Source organism: Copidosoma floridanum, unplaced genomic scaffold, assembly GCF_036245765.1.
Source record: "Copidosoma floridanum isolate Cflo_tuat_1 unplaced genomic scaffold, Cflo_Japanese_pri ptg000025l, whole genome shotgun sequence".
NCBI classification, from domain to species: domain Eukaryota; kingdom Metazoa; phylum Arthropoda; class Insecta; order Hymenoptera; family Encyrtidae; genus Copidosoma; species Copidosoma floridanum.
In genome coordinates this window covers 2492858-2510740 of record NW_028321902.1, presented here as the reverse complement: position 1 = coordinate 2510740, position 17883 = coordinate 2492858, and the positions used below count along the sequence as shown (strand labels likewise).

General features: G+C 34.2%; 2 protein-coding genes across 3 annotated transcripts in view; one reads left to right on the top strand and one right to left on the bottom strand.

The window, feature by feature from the left end:
- The window catches only part of Fas1 (fasciclin 1 Fas1 domain-containing), a 328849-nt gene that overhangs the window by 208426 nt on the left and 102540 nt on the right, over nucleotides 1–17883 (top strand). The window lies entirely within an intron of this gene.
- LOC149373905 (uncharacterized) lies at nucleotides 6528–7756 on the bottom strand. The gene is made up of 2 exons (XM_089595373.1): nucleotides 7527–7756; nucleotides 6528–7251 (listed from the first exon to the last, which is right to left on the bottom strand). Exon 2 carries the CDS (start codon nucleotides 7148–7150, stop codon nucleotides 6623–6625), a length of 528 nt encoding a protein of 175 aa, XP_089451499.1. The 5' UTR covers nucleotides 7151–7251; nucleotides 7527–7756; the 3' UTR covers nucleotides 6528–6622.

Genomic DNA, 17883 nt, shown 5'->3' with positions numbered 1-17883 from the left:
GAAACGGGTGCCGATCGGCCCAGTGCCACCTGCGATCGCTTTGACTGCTAAATGATTTTGGACACACGAGGCAGCGATAGGAATTATGCTCAACTTGATGACGCTTGAGAGCTTCGGGATCGGTGAAAATGCGTTGGCACGTTTTGCAGCTGAAACGGTGCTGGGTGCGCGTGTGGCTTTCAAGGTCGCTGCTTTGGGCGAAAGCTCGTCCACACGCGGAGCAGCGGTGCGCTTGGATCACGCGCCTGGCAGGACTACTGTGGGTACAATTGGCCGAAAAATGTGCGTTGCTGGTCGTGTCCTGTTTAGGACCCCTGGTCTCGCTGGAAAATTTGGTGCTGCGGGAGGGCTTTTGGTCCGCGAAAGCTGGTTTGGCCCTTTTTTCGGTGGGAGCTTTTGCGAAGACTTTGAAGCTCATAGCGTCTTTGAAAGTGGTGTTCTGGAGTTGGTCACTTACCGTGATTCCGATGTAGTTGATAGAGTTACTGGTGCTGAAACGTCGGCCATTTCAACAAAAAGTTATTTAATCATGGAGATCTTTTTTTTCTTTCAATATTTAATGATCACAACAGGAAGAAAAAGATTGTAACGCTGATACAAAAAAAGAGTGGGAAATAAATTTCGTCGATCTAAATAAATTTTACTTGAATGTAAAACAAAATTTATTTGAATAAAATAAACGTTCATTCGAATCAATTACATGATTTCTTTATAACGTGATGTTTGAGAGATTTAACTAAAATTTTTTTCATTCAAATAAATATGTTTTTGTTTTTAATCGAATAAACGAAGTTTATTTTTTTTTTCAGTGATTAAATAAATGAAAAATGTTTTAGTTTTTTTAGCACCGATGAGAAAATTCAAGTAGCGCCAAAGTCACTCAAGACACAAGATACAAATTCCAAAAGCTGAAGCTATTAGTTTTAAAAAAAAAGTAGAGCTCATTTCGAGTTGAAAGTTTGCAAAGAAATTTTTGAAACGGCACCACTGATTTATTATTTACTATTTTTGTAATTCGTATGCTCACTAAGGATTTTAATATTTATATTAAGAGTTGATTTTATCATACACCTGTGGATTCATCCCATCTATTTAAGCGTGTACTAAAATTCGCAATGACTTTATTTTACTTCAGAGCAGGTACTCACCTTCCTATTCCTAGATTCCAAGTCCTATGTAGTATCAGATTTCTCAACAATTGTTTATAAATAATAAAATTTTACTTTTTGTATTATTCAAACTAAATGAAAAAGGTACGTTTATGCGTACCCGTGAAGGAGAAAAAAATTATATGAAATACTTTACGAATTAAAGAGTGGATATTTTATGAGGTACCCTCCACGAACGACTGTGGCTTGGACAGTTGAATAATCAAAAAGCTAAAGCCTCCACAAAACGATTTCCAAAGTGATGACACATATACTTCTAATAACAAAAGAAATGTCGTCCATGTATTATTGTCTCTACAATACATATCATACAACGACTTTCACTTTTATTTTATGGAGTCGTATGTATTAAAAAAAGTTTTTTTTTTTTAATTATACCACCTGATTAGTTATAATGAAAATTGTAAAGTGAATGACGGTGTTTTACTTGTCGAAAGAAATTGTTTTAAGTAAAAGCTTAAGCAATGGCAGTAAATAGTGAGCTTGTATCTTTTTTTAGACTTTTTCTACTGATTATCGTGTTATATGAATTTTTTTTTTTTTTCATCAATTATATAAGACGTCTGAATTTTCATTTAAAAGATAAATAAAATGTAAATTTACATAAGGTGAGTTTGACTACACAAGTTACTTTTTTTAAATACACAGTTCAACTTGAGTCAATACTCTTCTCATAACTGAGTTGCAAAAATTCAAAACTTAACTTGATAGTCTTACAGCTGCTGTACAAATTTTAAATAATTATCAATGAAATTTTAGTTCTCGTAGAATATACACATCTACTAAATACTATAATTATTGTCAACTGTTGATATCACAAACATCGAAATTCAGTAAGTTTATATATTTTAAAAATGAGATATTTATTTTTCATGATTATGTTCTTAATTTGAACCTATATATATATATATATATATATATATATCTTCCTATATCATATAGTTAACGCAGTGGGGCATTCCACACAAACCCCCCACCGCCCCCCATTTTCCCCCCACTGCCCCCCCACAAAATAAGGTAAAAATCCGTTATTTTCTTGCTTATTTTGACATATTGTAGTTTTTCTCAAAACCCCCCACAGCCCCCACCGATCCCTCACAGCCCCCCCCCACCGACCCCCACACATTTTTTCATGGCCCTCCACCGCCCCCCCCCCCACTGCCCCCCCCACCGACCCCCCACAAAATATATGAATAGTATAAAAGTATGGTATAAGTCTTTATTCAAGCCAAGGGTTCAACCACGTATGACTTCATGGGATAATAACAATGTATGTTTTAATATTTAATCAAATAGTTACAGATTACTGCACAATACTATAATCAGCTAAACTTAAATACAATCAATTGTATTTCAATTTACTGGATCCCTTGGTTTCTTTGTAAGCATAAAGTTTTTGGTGGGCTGACTTTTTTTATTAGCATTTTGTAACGTTGCATTTTGCCAGCCCTGTCAATGTGTTAAAGTCTATTACCACATTTCTACCAAATCACATGGAAATATTGTATAGTATTTTTTCTCAAAACATCCCACTTTCCCCCACCTACCCCCTATGGCCCTCCCACTGACCCCCATGAATTTTTTCATGGCCCCCACTGCCTTCCCACACCACTTTTTTGGAACCTGACCGTGATCATACCGTCTTTACCTATCTTTGGACAAAACTGTCTTATTGCCATGATTTATTTCATCGTCAAGAAGAAATTAAAAGTCATGAATTGATTCATAGGGGGTTGTTGCGCAAAACATCATTATTTATACAACTAAGTACGTTTAATAACCAATTTATATGGAGTTAACAATATTTTGAAACCAAATAATATATACACATATATTAGTGCGCATAATTATTATATTATCATCACATATATAGTCCTTTATGACACAATTCTTCTTTTTACGTACATAAACTTAAGTTAAATTTAAAGTATCATTAATATAAACAATGAGAGTTTCGCATCACTTTATGAGTCACTTTATGATATATATATATATATATATATATATATATATATATACCTACAAACTCTGTCGCACGTAATGACATACGTGTTCCCAATTTGTAACATCGATATTCTAGAAAATTTCTCAATTAGTGCTCGCAGTGACATGTGTTGATGATAAAACAACGTACTCTCTCTTTGAAAGTTTTCAGTCTTAAATTGTCTTAAATTCAGAAATGTTATGTTATTATAATACGGTTGACGTCATGTGTCTTTAAATGCAAATAGTATCAACCAATACTTACAGATGTTGAAAACGTTTACAATGACTTTAAAATAATTATGGACAAAACACGGATTCTCTATAGAAACGAGTATTTTCCACACGAATTTCCAAAACTTTCATTGATTTTATCATTTATATTTTACTGCCACCATAACTTTCTTCATAAAAAACTTTGTATATATTCAATGATTATTTCATACTTCCATAAAAACATGTTATTGATCGTAAAATAAAATTCCCATGTACTTTAATTGTGTAATAATTGAAACTTGATACTAAAGCCATCGAATAAAATTTGTTTATAAAATTCATAATGTAAGCTTATTTAATTCATCCAAAGAAAATTAAAATTTTTAATTTATGTTGATAGCACTAAAAGTCTTGATGGAAAGATGTAGTTACTTATTAATTTTTTTTGGTTTTTTTTGTTTTTCTGTTCGTAATAAACATACGTGTACTACTAGGATTTTCTTATAACACTATTTTACCAAATCTATTAGAAACAGGAAAAGAAATACATCAAATTTGTTTTTATATTTCTTTATTAAAATTTTACAAACAGATTATTACAATCCTCGCAGTGACGCAATACATTTGTGATTATTAGGAGAGTATAAAAAATTGTCTAAATGCACGGTTGCGGCTTAAGGTCATGACAATTATCAAATTTCTATTAATTTTTCACGTACTTGAGCTAAATTATTTATCATCTGTACTTATGAACTATCAGGTTTGCCGTAGTAAGAATTTCTGTACGTATTTCAATGATCTGAAAAATGTCAGTCAGTGCTTTATTAGTCCAATAAAAAATTTATTTAAATCCTCATTTACATGTGAATAAGACACTTAAGGAGAAACATTCAGTAGATGTATTAAAAGAAAAAAAATTTTTTTAATTTGTTGGTGCATTAGCTTGTGCTTCTTGAGTTCATCGCTTGGGAGATTACTTCGTCGAGAAAGATTTTGTACATCCAGGATAATTGGATTTACAGGGACTCTCGACACGTAAATATATAACAAGATTCGGTTTACATGCGATCATCGCATTTGTCAGTAAACTTGGCCATGTGTGAAATGAGATGCCTATTTCAATGACTTTTGGTAACAAACGTTTTTCCACATTCAGGTACCCTGCATTTATAGGGGCGCTCGGTTATGCAAGCGCATGTGAGTTGAGAGACGATGCTTGTAAACAAAAGATTTTCCACATCCAGGTTCTTCGCACTTGTACGGCCACTCGCCAGTGTGTGTATGCATATGTCTTAAGACATCTAATTTTCGAGCAAAAGCTTTTTCACATCCAAAATGCTCGCATTTGTATGGTCGCTCGCCAGTGTGCACACGAAAATGAGCAACGAGACAGTCTTTCCGAGCAAAATCTTGTCCACAATCGTCGCATTTATAAGGAAACTCGGCCGTATGTGAAATTAGATGGCGTTTGAGTTTATAACTGTTAGTAAACTTCTTTCCACAAGCACTTTTGTCGCACCTGTAGGGACGCTCTCCAGTGTGTATGCGTATATGCACTAAGAGATTACTTTTTTGAGAAAAAGCTTTGCCACATCCAGGTTCACTGCATTTATGGGGACGCTCCTTGGCGCGGCTTCGTGCTTCTTTAACCATCTTACTTTTTCACAACACTGACACTTGCGAGGATGGCTTCTTCGCTGCTGTTGAACAATTTTCATGTAATCAAGCACTCGCTGCAACTTTTCGACGGAAAATCGTACATCCAACTGTACTCTCCGACAAATAGTCGTACACGGAAGTATTTGCAAGGAGCAACTGGACACGTTTTGCTACTTTGAGACACGGAATCATTAACGCATACAGCTTTCCAATCATAAATGGTATAATTACTTTTTAAAGAAGAGTCGCATATCTACTCACTTTCTGATAAAGAATCGTTGATGGGCAAATACGAACCTATGCAACGTAATATAATTTTTCTGGAGTGGTTCAAACATCATGACATTTAGGGATTTTTCTTTTTCAATAAGAATCAATTCGTCATAACTGATCATTCTGGTGATTCAAAAATAAATATCTATCACTTTCTGTCAATGGGAAAAAATTATTTATCAACTGTATACGTATATATTAAACACTAAACTCATTGCCTGTTACTTCTGCGTTAAAAAAATCTGCATTGAATCTTATTTTAAAAAATCTTCTTCCATGTCAATTTTTCAGTATATGCATGTGTACGTTTGGACTATTTGAACAAAATAAGACCACCTCATTGATATTTAAGAGTAAATGTTGACGCAGGTTGTACTTACTATTAACAATAGATAAATACTTGTACAACACGATACTTGATATTCATTAAAAATAACATATTCATTTATCATACGAAAAATAATATTTCAAAACTTAAGGTTACATTGATTGATGTATATAAGATATTTGATTTTTTATGCTTTATGACATAATTACATAAGAAACTCTTTGTACATACCTACGCATGTATAAATAATTCAGGGCATAATTATGCAGTATAACAAATCGAAAGGTGTATCGTTAAATATTTTGTTTTTTATTTTTTTGTACAGGAATGTTTTTAAGATCAAAACTAAATTGCACGCAGTAGAAAAGGTACTTAAAAAAAAAAAAATTTTCCACAGGGGTGGAAACAGTAGTTTATTTAAGATGATGGAAACTTTTAGTGACCTGTTAAAATTCTGTCAATATATTATACAATTGTTATTGCTGTTATTCTATTTTTTTGTCACTCAACGTAGACTTTCGTTGATTTTATTATTCATAACTTGTCAGACAACATGACCTTCTTCGTAAAAAACTTTGTATGTATTCAATGATTATTTTATGTTATTAATCGTAAAATAAAATTTCTATGTACTTTGTGTAATATTTGAAACCTGATACTAAAGCAATCGAATAAAATTTTTTTATAAAATACATGTTGTAAGCTTATTTAATCTGTCTAAAGCAATTTAAAGTTTTAAATCTATGTTGATAGCACTTAATGGCTCGACTGGATGATGTTGGTACTATTCTACCTTATTTTGGTTTCGCTATGCAAGATAAACATATTTTCCAAGATTTTCCCACCAAATTTCGGAAGCAAATCCTATTGGAACAGGAAAAGAAACACATCAAATTTGTTTAACTTCCTTTATTCAAATTTCTTACACACATCCTTGCAATCCTTGGAGTGACGAAATACACTTGTAATCATGACGAGAGCAAATAAAAATGTATCAGAAGTCGTGGGCGTCCCGTTCGTGGCACCTGAGATCGGACCACGTGTCGCAAAAGTGATAGCACCTGTCACAGCGAAAAGGATGCTCCTCGGCCAAGTGATAATTCAGACAACTGGTCCTCTTGAAAGTTTTCTCGCACGCGATGCAGTGGTAGGATTTGTGACGGCGTTTGTGATAATCTAGAGTGCGGGAATCGGTGAAAACGTTCTGACATATGTCACAGATGAAGTAGTGCTGGTCGCGCGTGTGGCTTTCAAGGTCGCTGTTTTGGGCAAATGTTTGTCCACACACGGAGCAGCGATGGTTGTGCACCAGGACCTTGTGCGAATCGAGGAAGCTCTGATGAGTGAAATTCCTCATGCACTGGTCACAGCTGAAATAGCGCTTGTGCTGGGTGTTTGAATGGTGTATCAACTCCCGGAATTCGTTGAAAGATCGTGAACACGTCCAGCAGCGGAAGGGTTCCAAATCTTGATGTTGATCTTGTTGCTCATCTTGTGCACTGTTGGTTTTGTTTTCGGCCATACTCGTGAACGATGTCCCGCAGTACTTGAAAAACTGTCATGTGATTCTATTGTGACGTTGAATTTTCAAAGTATTACTGTGATGGATGACCAGGGCACTTTCTGTTGAATAACAATTGAGCAAAAAATATTAAATATTCAACCATAGATTGGGTCATTCTGATAAAAAAGTAATACATTGTCTAGTGGATTATGTACAAAGCTTGTTTGGAATCAAAGAAAACTGCTGTTTTTCAGTCTCCCTGAACTACTATTTGTATCTCATTGCAAGTTATATCAAAATTTTGTTTATCCTCGGAGAGGCCGACTCCACTTACAGTAAGAAATATTTATGCCAAGCTCTAATGTACACCTTTACTTTGGAAACACAAACTCACCTTACTCGATTCCAAATCCCAAGATCAAAGATGGTGGTGGCATTCAAGCACGTGTAGCAAAAAGTTGTTCGACAATTGATGATAAACACCGAAATAGCCTCGTGTTTTTAACCTCTACTTATCACGTTACTCGGATTAAATGAATCATCTGTATGTGTTTACTGTTGATCATGTCCTGCTCCACAATAATGTTGTTTGAAAATTTTCGAATGAATCTACTTCTGGCACGGCATAAAAGACAGTAGTGATCAAACATGTACAGTATAGTATCTATAAGCCTATCGTATAGACTGTACAAAAATAATTTCCATTAATAGCTCACTCATTTGTAGGTGATAAGAGAGATAACGCAATGTAAGAATCAATAGTTGTGCTTGTTCGAGCGGCATTAGCTGTACAAAGTCTCGTATGTTAAAAAAAGCCTATGTACTTTTAACACCTATTCGAGTTGCACTTTATCATGTAAAAACAATTACATAATGTAATTCGAGGGTTATTTGTATGTTATATAGCTATAAAAATGCTATCCCTTATTAAAAGATTTATTGTCAAGTGACATAAGCCCATTTGTTCTTTAGTTGACTAATACAAATTAAATGGTTTGTTTTTTTGGAATTAATCAAAAAATTGAGATCACATTCAATTGTAGCTGTAATTACAACAAAATAAGTTTAGGATATAAAAACGATGCTGTTTGGTATTTTGTCCTCTTAAAAGGAATAACGAGACCAGATATTTTAATTAATTTAAATTAAAATTAAATATAGTTATTAACAGTCTAGTTTAAGAACGTCATTTATATACGTCGCATACATTTAAAATAAAAATTGATTAAAAAAAAAAAAGATGACCTCAGAGATTGATAACGTATCGATAATAGAGACACTTATTGAAAAGTATCGAAGTTATCGACCAATTATTAATACTTTACTTAAACTAAAAATTATTGTAAAGATTCGTTTGTCACCACGGCACCATTTTTTTTACGCTTAAAACTCATGTAACCTTTTTTCGTATACCTATTGCCAAATAAGATTATACTAGCATTATGTAAAAAAAAAATGTATATGTGCATATATTTGTTTATTTATTTGTTTATTAATCTTCAGCCTACAGCGGTTTGAAAGACAGACTTGGTTTTTACATATACAAAACAGAGTTTAACGAATAACATTACAAAGCCAAACAAAAAAAAAATTTGATCCTTCTCACAATTAACACAATTCTTGTCTACTTGAGTTTTACAAATAATACTTATGTTAAGTCCCATTCATTATCTACTGCATACATTTTCATACAAATAACCGAGTCAATAACTTACAGATACATTACCACTATCCAATTACAACAACTTTCGATGACAAGTGATTATACAAGTAACCACAATTAAATTGCGCAAAATATATCCGACCAGACTAGTTCTACAAACTTGGTAAAATTGCAATGTGTGTACTGTCCTTATTTTTGAAATTCACTTGTAACAAAGATTATTTTTTTAGCTTTTGTTGCTCTTTTAAAAATTTCTCACGGCAAAATAAATCACTTAAGTTACATTCTCGAAGTATCAAGTATGGAGCAAACAGGGAGCAATAAAAGCAAAGAATACACTTGGACATTGTCTGATAAAAACGTGAGGTCTTGGGGCTTCTTGACTTGCTCTCTGCTACGATTGTGATTTTTTCAACTCGACCGTAAATACTATAAAGCGATACTCTTACTTTTTTTCGACATAGTTGCTACACCTTTCGTAAAATAATGATTGTTCAATCTTGTTCAGCCGACCACATATTCTTGCCTCATTTTGAGCAAAAAATAAAATTACGTGTTTTGTTGGTGCGCAGTGAAAATTTCAAAAACAAGGCTCAAAAAGGTCTTTGTGAGGGCAAACTCCGTTGACTAAGGGTACATTACAAACGCACTCGCGCGAAAAGAGCCTTGAGCCAACTCCCCTTCCCTATATTATGCGTTTTGAGCAACGACGCTTACTCCGGTGATGATAAATCTCCTTTAATTACACTCCCAACCATTACAGTGCTCCGTCATGCAGAGATGCTGCAACTAACAGAACAGAGACAATTTTGTTGTCATAGGGCGTCGAGGCTAGGAGGAGGATGGGGGGTTCCTTTTCCTTATATTCGCGCGAACGCCTCGCCAAAGTGTCTTTTCCCATTAACGCGCGTCTTCTCCTCGAGCGATTCCCCCTTGGGAGGTGAGGAATAAGAAGCTGCTGTCCCCCTTTTTTTTGTCCCTTTTGTGAGCAGATGCGCGAGCAAACTTCGTTCCTTTGCGCTTGAGATCGCATTTTTCGTGCTTCCTTGTTTTCTTTTTTTTTTTTTTTTTTTTTTTTCAACTCCAAAGAGCGAATTTTTTGAATGTAGGTCGAGAAGGATCGTAGGTGTGTCAGAGCTGAGGGCGTTGGCTCCTCCGTTTATCCACTTGTACTGAAATACGTGTTTTTGTGCGTTTCCAGTACAATAATAAACCTAATTTTTTTTTCTCTCACATTTTTCATCACAACAACACTTCAATATCATTGCTGTTTGTTTTTTATTAATTTAAAACAATTGAAACAAAAAAAAAAGAAAACATTTTTTAAAGTGACATAAAATTAATGTAAAGTGATACGTTTATTTTAAAAAGAATGCAGAAAAAAATTTCCCAACGCAACAGCTATAAATATATTTAAGGCTATAATGATGCTGTAAAAAAAGAAATCCCTCGTCGCTCATTATCCGAGCCAACGAACAAAAAAAGAGACAAAATTCGCTGCAGCCACGTGGCTCCGATGCTACAGCACGTGTATATATATTTTTTTTTTTTGCACATTATCGCATCGAGCCACATGCGCCTACTATGTACATACGTATCGTGAGCAGAGGCTCGGAAAAAGCACACCCGATCGTAATGAATATTTATGAGATACGCTTATCGGTACCTGCTGGGCGCTTATGAAATCGTTTTCGCCCACACTATACATGCATAGGCTGTACCAACCTCTATCCTTCCCACCCCTATTTTTTTTTTTTTTTTTTTTAATCTAGTGGTTATTTATAGTTTGCAAACTCTTGCACGTTATTGATTTATTTTTTTATATTAATTTATTCATGGCTCGTCAAAAAATGATTAATGTCAATATTGATTGACGATTATACGTCATAACTGAATGGACAGCTGTCGGTGACGTTTTATTGAATGTTCAAATTTTTGGATTGAACGTACGTCGAATAGTATATAAATTTAGCTATGTAAGAGTATGTATTATTATTAGATAAAGTCAATGATATATACGTAGTGAAATAAAATAAAATATCTATTTTAAGATTCAAATAGTTTGTAACTTCATTTTAAGTTTGAAAAGTGAAGCATTGCAATTTTTGAAAAAATATTTGATTTTCATGATATTTGTAAATTTTTAGTAATACTTACATTATTTGTAAAATATAGTATGGACCGTATTTCAAATACTAATCCATTAAATTCATCATTTACGCCAATCTAAATAATTAGTAACAACAGTACACTGTCTCTGCAGCAAAAGTAGACTTTATTTATTACCTTGTTTTTATTTAAAAGTATCACGGAGTAAAATATCTTCGAATTTACAGTCCTCCAGAGGTTAATTTAATTACTTGTTTGAAAAAAAATAATCAGTAAAAAAATCAACACCTAGATTAATTACGAGTACATACCAGATCTTATGACTAAAAGCAGAGTATTCATTTATCTGGTTATGTTAAACAGATAATGATATAATTTCTTGTCTTGGTATGCTTTGAAGTTGTAGTAAATATCAGTAATTTGTTTTAAATTATTTTGTGTTAGTATCAATAATTGAATATTTTTTGCATCACATTATTTATTTTGAAATGAATCAGCTACAAAAATGAGATTGTCTTCTAATTTTACATCAAACCCTTATCAAACTCAAATCCACCAAAATGCCAAATATACGCATCTATGCTCCTCGTGCTTTATTTATACTTACTCGTTCATACCTCAGCGAGGTCAGAACCTTTAAACAAAAAATTTATATATACAAAAACTTAACCACAAAATCCACTAAACTCGCGAAAACAATACATCACACGATTCCCTCGATTCCACCGTCCGGAAGGTTTCAAGTCACCCGCGAAGATCTTTAATCCACAAAAATCCACGAATAAAACCACAAAAAAAAAAGACACCAACACCAAGGGATGGTGCATAAGACACTGGTCTACGTTTTCATTGCGCATAAAATTCATAAGCCACCAACAACTTTTCGTGGATAAAGCTCGTAAATAATTCAGCAACCAAAAGGTAGACTCGTACTTTGAAAAAGAACATCGCGAAATGAGCCCGTGTATACACGAGTGACGTCGTATATATATATGCGTAGGCGAGAAAAGTTGGCCCGAAAGTTAGGGCTTTCTTCCTCTTGTTCTCTCGACTATATTGTTTTGACTACGAGACCATCGTGCCCCACGCTTGACAGATGGGAGTTGCTTTTTTTTTTGGTACCTGTGGGCAGAGTTTAATAAAGGAAGTGGTAGGGATGCACCTGGAGTAAAAGTTGCGTCGTTTTTGTCCTGGTTTGGGATTCGATACGCGAAGAACGATATTAGATTGAAGTTGAATTGAGGAAAAGTTCGTTTGCATTTTTACAATTTGGTTTGTTTCATGTCTTACATTTTTCGAGTGAATTCAGTCCAAATCGGATTACAAATATTGTAGACTATCGAAATCAATGGGAGCAAGGAAAATTCAAAAATTGTATTGAGGACGCTGTTTTTAAATAAAATAGTTTATCGAACGTTTCGAACAAAAAATTATATTTCTTATTGAAAATAAATTGAAAATAAAATTTGATTTGACTCGTGAAATGCATACCGGACATTTCAATGTCGAAAAATGGCCAAAAATATGACAGTCGTAGCACAGTTGCCGATATTTTATTTTCAAAGTTCAAACATTGTAGCAAAGTAAAATATTTTTCAAACAAATAACCTTTTTTTTTTTTTTATTTTTCGACTTTTTTTATTTTCAAAATATGAAAAATCTCTGATTATGGGAAAATCTTTAAAGTACGGGGTTACAAGCAGTAATAGTGTACAATTTATCAAGCCCAAATAATGCATTATAATACTAAGGAATAATTATAATGCTAAGTATTTAAAAAATGAATTGTGTCCATTTCTACTTAGACTCTATTCTTGTACGTAACTTGAAATATTTTCATTTAATTTCGAAAAGTTACTAAACAAAATTACAATCATTTCAAAAAATCAAAAAATACCTCTTAACATTCCGAACATAACTGTTTATTATTGTTTTGTGAAATAAATCTTACAACCGCTGACAGAATGTATAGTCCACTTCCATGTTTTTGCACCAAACGCGACGCACTACCAAAGAATCCAACATCCGTCGTAAAATCAAGTCTGACAGCAATCCTCATTTTTTTTTTTTTTTTTATTTTCGTCAATGGTCCGACACACCCGCCACCGCGACATCCTCGTCGTCGTCTTGGGAAAAAAAGGAAAATCTCTCTTACGTATGTACATCTGATTTTCCACCACCCGGAAATAGAGCTCCATTCGTCACTCGGCAAACCCTCCTCCCCGCGCTTTGCCTTTCCATTTTTAATTCCAGCCTCTCCCGGTTTTTTGCAATTCAAATCGAATTTCCCCCTTTTTATTTCCGAGAGCCGGAGAGACGGTCCTTCATGGCCTCGGGCGCGATTAATTATAAAATTACTTTTCGAGCTGGACGAGAGTGCTAGTGCTTTCGAGAAAGTGAAAAAAAGAAGAAAAAAATTGCGAAAGAGGCGAGTGAAAACTGAGAGCCTCCCGCGAGGACGAAACACAATTTTTTCAACTCCAACGATAAATTCTTAAATCTCGCTAGCCCTGCATCACCGTGCTCTTCGAAAAAATTAATCACAACTTCAAAAAGCTCGCTAAACGATTCGTTAAAAAAGCTGTATACCCAAACAACACCCCTAGAGTCTACCCAACAATTTCTCATCCGTGAGAAGTGCATTACACCGAAATCGATCCTCTTCTTGGAATGAAGCTCCAGGAGGAGCACCTACTCCCGCTAAGTGCGAACCGTAGCAGGAGAATCTGTCGATAGTGTATTACGAGCCGTAATTTCGCGGCAGTAGCTGCAAGCCATTAAAATTAAAAGCAACATCCTTGTTTGTGTTCAATGTCAGGTTGTACGTGTGGATGCTACACTATTTGTTAACGAATGATGTTGGTCTTACAGGATGTTGGGAGGATGGTGGAAATAACTTTCGATGCATTTTGGTGTTACATTATTGTTTGTACTTCATCAAGGGGATCAACTCACTTTTTTAATATATGTTACAAAAAGGTCTTTTAAATTTTTGTTTGAATTTGCTCTCGGTTGCATTGAGCATTTCACGTAAACGAGTAACCATTGCATAGCCAATACTTTCGTTTAGCTGCAAGAATTGCTTGGTAAGTGATTGATGTTGCATAGATGGTGGCACTAGAAAATTAAATCTGTAAAATAACAAAGAAAATGTTAATTATCTTTATTTACTTATTCTAGGAACTCCTCCAACTTCATAGTAACCGTATAATTAACGTATTACGATGTATGTTTGTTTATCTCATAATTAATTACAGTCTTTCAATTGAAGACGATGTTATCGATTACAGAAACTATTGTACTTATTCCTCTGTAATTAGGTTTTTGACAGTAATTTATTGTTGTTTTATTCATTTGAGATACAAGTGTTTAAGTACGTGGAATCACGTGAAAAAGTAATCATCTCATGACACATAAAACCAAGATCAGATCTAAAACCCAAGAACAACATAACTCTATAAATATATGAATTTAAAAAAAAAGAGAAGCTCCAACAGTCAGAAAAAAATATGAGCAAAAGGAGACTTGCCTATTTTTTCTTCTCTTCATGGTAAACACAATTGTCAGAGTGATAGAAAAAAAAACAAAAGTATAGTTAGCAGAAAGAGGACAAGTGCACAACACAACACAACATATACTTTGAACCATAAACACGTTCACTTGTGGTCGCTATTATAGTTCCAAGATGCACATGGATGCCCGTCCCTATAGAGGATAGATTTTTGGATTTAATGTATATGACATCAGCTACCTATTTTTTCGATACTGGCTAATAATGTCATTTAAAAAAGTTTTTTATATTATAAATATGATTTAAAAAGAAAAACAAACAAATAAATAAAAAATATATTCGTAATTAATACAATTTTTAATTTAAAACCATTAACTTTTCGTATGTTTAAAACATAAAATAAATGGCCTGAAAATCGCTTATCTCGATGAATTAAAATTAAATATATCGAGGCAATGCACAGTTGCGGTGGAATTTTAAAAAGACTGTAAATCCAAGGAAGATAGTGTCAAGTGCATTTTTAACGCGTAAAAATTATTATCCCCCACCGAGGGCTCACCGTATCTCTCTTATCCGCTCCTATCGGCTTTGTATCGATTAAATCCTGTTCTGCCTCACAACCAAAGTACACAAAAGCGATTAAATACAAATAATGCGGAAAGCCGCGTTAGGGTGAAGTTGATTTTTTTTTTTTGCTCGCAGAATTTTCCTTTGATCAAATATTTTTTAGTACCCATACGTTTTCGATTTAAACGAATACCCTCGCGCTGTTTTTTATATCAATAAACCTTTTTTTTGTATTAATTTTTTTATATGAGCAAATATAAATATCGGAATATTTCTCTACTATTATTTTAAAAGTCGATGCCATCAATTGGCGAGTTTGTAATTGAGAGAAACTGCTGATGCCAAAAGTATACAGTACTTTTTACATTTTTTTCTTTTCCCTCGATATTGCAATCAGTCACGTATCTGATGAAAAAAAATATAAAACGAAATTTTCCAAAAAAAAAAATTACAACGTGCACGTATTCCTAGCTTTTTTGAAATGTCGGAAAAAACTGACTTTGAACGTTTAGCATTGAATTTCAGTACGTAAAAAAGCAAGACACCTCAAACACTCAGAAAAGTAATTCAGTACTCCCCAATAGAAGCCACTCAACTCGTCCAATGCACGAAAAATCGCAATAATTATCGGTAGCCACGAAAAGGGCAACACAACCCTCGTAAAATTAGCCACCCTCCCCATCTCGCATTTAACGCATCTCCTTGAGCGAATCGCGGGTAATGACGCGAAATTCGGCATCTACCCCTCGCCCCACTCGACTCGTAAACCAACTCGCGCGAGAGACACGGTCCTCAGTCGTAAATTTCGCAATCGTAAAAACAAAACGCCAGCTAAAATCTTTTACAGACGCTTTGTTTCAGCTGCACGTGTAAAAGAGGGTAGCTTTTGTGCGCGAGTGGGCTCGTGGATGGGAGTGTGTCATAAATAAACGGAGGTTTTCGCAGACATGAATTTTTACCACGCATAAAAGATTTTTCTTTTTTTTTTTCTCTTTTTTTTTCTTCATTTCAATGTCTCGGCTTTTAAAGTTTATTATTGGTACGCACTTGTTATTCGCCGGAGTGCGCGTTTGTTTTCAAAGTTAGTGCGGTGGCTTCGGAAGTAGTTTGGGAGTCTTAAGTATTAGTTAGTCTTAATTACCGTGTATTATACCAGCGACACTCGGATGAGTTTAACTTTGCACTTCCAACTGGATACTTTACGCGACCGGAGACAAAGAGGACTTGCGTGGAATTAGATGCCTTGTTCATTAATTTGTCGAATGATTAGTGGGTTGGCTTTTCTTTTCAATTAAATTGATTTACCTTCAAAAAGTGAGGAATTTTTAAAAATATTACATATACAAACTTTGGGCAAGCTTATTGACGCGTGACAACTTACTTTGAATTTTGAAAAAAAATATTCACGAATCGCTGGTATTTTGTGTGGAATATAAAAATAAAAAAATGCATAGAGACTAATTTTCAGGATAATGATGTTGCCTTGAATCAATGGTTTTTCCTTTTTTTTATTATTAATTTGAAAAATTAGTATTAAAACTCATGACAATCGAATAACTCCTCCCAATAATCAAAAATCGTTTTACAAAAAAAATAAACTGCAGGTCATCGCATTTAGGAGCTATGTTAAAGCGACACGATTTAGCTTATGAGCTTCAGTTTTGATAAGATTTACTCTGTAGAAAAAAACAAAGAAGAAGATACATTATTTAAATTGCGTAAATAAAAGTATGTAATGATGATAACGTCTTAAATATTGCGTAATCTCGAGGATCACGAATTTTTACCTTAGTACTGAAAACTAGCCACTGAAAAAAATTTTTAAAAGCCTTTGAAGTAATATTTCGAGACACTAATATATTTGGATCATAAAATTTTTGTTGCCACGACGACTATCTGCGTTGGTCAGATGACAGCGAGTCACAATAGCTAGAGAGAACCAGATAAGTTTTAAGAATCCGTCTTAAATGGTTCGATGCTTATAAGAACACAAAATGAGACAATTCATGTAACGAGTACGTTAATGCACTCTAATTTAGACAGACTAATGGAATACATATTTGTTGATATCTTTTTTTTCTTCAGTTGTTTTACGAGTCTTAGTTGTTTTGAATTTTTTTCAATCTTCTTCATTATGATGATTCTGTAGAGATGGTTGCATAATATTATCTATGTGGAGACGAGACTCACGCATTTCAGCAAATACTAAAAGATATTTCTTTTTAGTCAACAATAGCCTCATACATTTTTACACTACAACCATTCTTTAAAAAATTAAAAAAAAAAAAAAAAATAAATCTGTTGTAAATAGCCATGAAAAGAAAATTTCTTGAGAGCATTTACATGGTGAAAAAAAATCTCATGAATATCTCTAGTTATGACAAAACAGTTATTCAGAAGTACGTACAATGAAACGTGTTACATGACTCGAAAGATTTTTAAAATGTCAAAAAAAAAGACACATCAATATCTCTAGATCTTACACTGCTCGGGACCATTCAACAACCGACACTTTATTTCCAGTGTAAACTATACCGCTAAAACACACCCATATTTAACAAACAGCCAACAACACTGTCAGCAAAAGGCCCAATAACTTCCAACGCGGAGGAAACAAGGGAAGCCTCGAAGCCCATTAACCTCTTCCGAGGCATTGTAAAACTTCCGGTCATTAAAATTTCTGTTTGAAAAAAAAAAAAAAAAAAGGCACGAAACTGTTTACTCGGCCATTCATTACACAGTAGTCACAGCTCGCGTGGGTTGGCGCAGAGGGTGGACGAGAGGGGCAAAAGTTCACCCGCTCTGCGAGCATCAATCATCCGCGGCTTTTAACGAAATCTCTAATGCAGCTCTCCGCGGCAAGTTTAGACCGGCGCGTCGAGCCGGCGATATAATTTTTCT